The sequence below is a fragment of the Echinococcus granulosus genome (assembly GCF_000524195.1).
Source record: "Echinococcus granulosus chromosome Unknown EG_S00200, whole genome shotgun sequence".
In the NCBI taxonomy this organism is placed as follows: Eukaryota; Metazoa; Platyhelminthes; class Cestoda; order Cyclophyllidea; family Taeniidae; genus Echinococcus; species Echinococcus granulosus.
This window is the reverse complement of record NW_020170580.1, coordinates 81985-84772: the sequence shown is the minus strand read 5'-3', so window position 1 is coordinate 84772 and position 2788 is coordinate 81985. Positions and strand designations below refer to the sequence as shown.

General features: G+C 40.0%; 1 protein-coding gene across 1 annotated transcript; it reads right to left on the bottom strand. All coding sequences in view use genetic code 11, as the record gives it.

The window, feature by feature from the left end:
• Nucleotides 1–807: 807 nt before the first annotated feature.
• On the bottom strand, nt 808–1217 carry EGR_10230 (hypothetical protein; the record flags this gene model as incomplete). The annotated part of the gene is made up of 2 exons (XM_024499479.1): nt 808–965; nt 1169–1217. The coding sequence occupies 2 exons, from the start codon at nt 1215–1217 to the stop codon at nt 808–810; spliced, it is 207 nt and encodes a 68-aa protein (XP_024346116.1).
• Between the last annotated feature and the right edge of the window lie 1571 nt (nt 1218–2788).

The following is a 2788-nucleotide window of genomic DNA, read 5'->3' as shown; positions in this document are numbered from 1 at the left end:
TTTTTCTCCTTATTATTCTGCTTGGAATCATAACAGAAGCCAGAACCATCCATTTACACTGTCGCAAGAACATAGCGTTATGTGAAAGTGTAGTTTGCTGGAACCTCGTACCTCAAGGAAATTATGCTGCTAGCACAGTCAGTTAAATAAAAGGAAAAAAGGTTGGAGATATTTACAGATCCCCATGTCCCTAAGATACGGCAGAAATCGTCTTAACGTTCCATAAATGCTTCCAATCAGCCTTTGTTTAACAACAAGGAAATGCACTGTAATATCGGAATGTTTCGAATTTAACATTGCTTAACTTCCTTATATTTTCTAATCACAGCTATCTTTTTACTCACAGTGTAGTTGACAATCGACAAAGAATAATTCTGATAATTTAAACTTCGCCACACTAATCGTGTGACAATGCCATTCAGCATGCAGCAGAGTGAGTATTTAGTGATGGGAATAATAAAGGAGCAACTTGCAGACAATTAGTTTGCTAGGCTTTATCACTGTTCCGATTTTTTTGCCTTGACCTACATACACTATCCCAAATACCAAGTACCGAGTATAATTATTAGTAGTAGCTAAAAATGAGAATACATTTTCACAGAAAGGCGGTGAGTTGGGAAGAACAAACATCGCCAAACTTACGACAGACAGCGATCAGACTAGGCCGATCTTGCAGAAACCAGATACAGCCTCCTGCTTTGCTGAAACAGGTAAACCATCGTGTCAAAGTAATGATCAGAAACGAGGTCATAAAGCTGTCAAAACCATTATGAGCCTCGTATACTGCTCTGGTGAAGAAGGACGAGGCTATTCGGCAGTGGGTCGACCACAAAAAGCCGTATGCAGTGCAACAATGGGATGCTGTCTCGCCATTCCACGTAAACGATTCGTTAGACTCTCCGCATTGGTCACAGTCGTTGGCCACGCTAGACTTAAAATCACGATACTGACAAGTAAAATGACAGCTACGGGCAGGGAGAAAACAGATTTCACTATTGTCAAACGGGTTTTATAGATTTCAGGTAATACTTTTGGACTCCGTTGCCCAAACACCAATTTTCGCCACCTTACGCAAACCACACGATTTGGATTGATCATGAAATACTTCACAATACACTTGGATGGCATTTTTGTCTTCTGTAGGAATATTCGAGAGCACAACACTAACCTGAGATTGGATTCAGAGTCACACGTGCATCTCCACGACAGTCCAGCATTAAAGAAGCGCCGGTTCTTGCAAGGTCTGGTCAACTGTCTGAGATAAACCGTCTTGCCAAATGGGATGGCACTTAATGAAGTCTGTACAAAGCAAGTGAGAGCCTGGCCAACACCAACCACTCAGACGGAACATCACGGTTTCGTGGACCTTTCGGATTACGGTTCATCTAAGGAATGCTTAGACTTCTAACGTCCTTTACAATAAATCTTTGACGCTACTTTAAATCCTTCTGCAGTATAGCAGAAAACAGAAATTCTACAAATCTCTCAATTATGGAATGTAAATTTCGAGAAATCAACCCCAGTGGCGAATAGATATGCACAAACAATTGCTAAACTGAAATGCGCTCATGCTTCAACAAGCAATGAAAAAGCCCAGCTTTAGCTGCTAGTTCTACTACTTTTCGATGCAGGTATAATACAAAATTTGTTCCGACATTATGTTAAGAGTAGCCACTCACTAAGGGAAGGCGTAAAAACTACAATAAAAGCACATGCGTAAATGTAGCAAAACAAATAGTTTCAAAGTATCAAGCAGCATATAGGCTTTATATATGGCATAATTTGCCCAAGGCAAAGATAAAGATGCGCAAGCTGGTCCTTGTTCGCGGAGGATAGACGGAAAGTACAGGTATCTCCATCAGAAGGAAATCTATCTTCGTGACATGATGCAGCTGATAATGCTTATGACCTGCAAAATCCCTTTCGTGTGGGGGAGAAGAGCATTCTTATCCACGCTTTCATTCTGGAACAAAAACAACTTGGTTAATGTGCATAATATTTGCATCCAACAAAAAAACTAAATGCAGCCATCTGTGTTATGCACATCAAGGACCGCTAAGTGATGACTGCGTGTTTTATTCTACAAACAGGAAGAAATGCGATCTGTGCTGCGAAGTCAGTAGCAGGGTATACAACGGACTGCACACTTTGAGAAAAAAGACCAATTATTCCTAAGGTGCTACTGAAATAGTACAAGTAGCAATAATGCGAAGTTTAGTAATATTCTCGAAAAAAGACCCAATAAATTGTTGTCATGACAACATATTCTCTGGCTGTATGGCTCAAAAATTGCCCATTCTTAATTTGCTCTGGAACAGACTCAGTACTTTTTAAAACACAGCTAGCTTAGAAGTGGTAAAAGACGTTTTTGCAACCCTTGAATCTACCCGTTTGATACCAGAAAACATGTTCCATCTATTAACAGCTGAAGTGTGGCCATGTAAACCTGTAAAAGCTGAATGCAGTATAGTAGAACTTCATTAGAGGACCCGAAAATATGGTAAGAGTAAAAACGAATCTTCATTTGATAGCAAGCAATAAAGGTATGCATGTAGTGATGCGTGTTTAAAGTTCTTTGGTACAACAATTACAAATGTCAACCCCGGCAATTACATTATCCCCACCTCGAAAGGGTAGAACAAAGCAGATACAGCCATAATACCATTTAATATTAGGAAGCATACACCCAATAAATTGATCAAGAATATCATTAAAGAACTGGTAAACCCACTCTCATGAACCGCAGATACATGTCTGTTTAAGTGCCCTTCATACGACGATGCAGCGT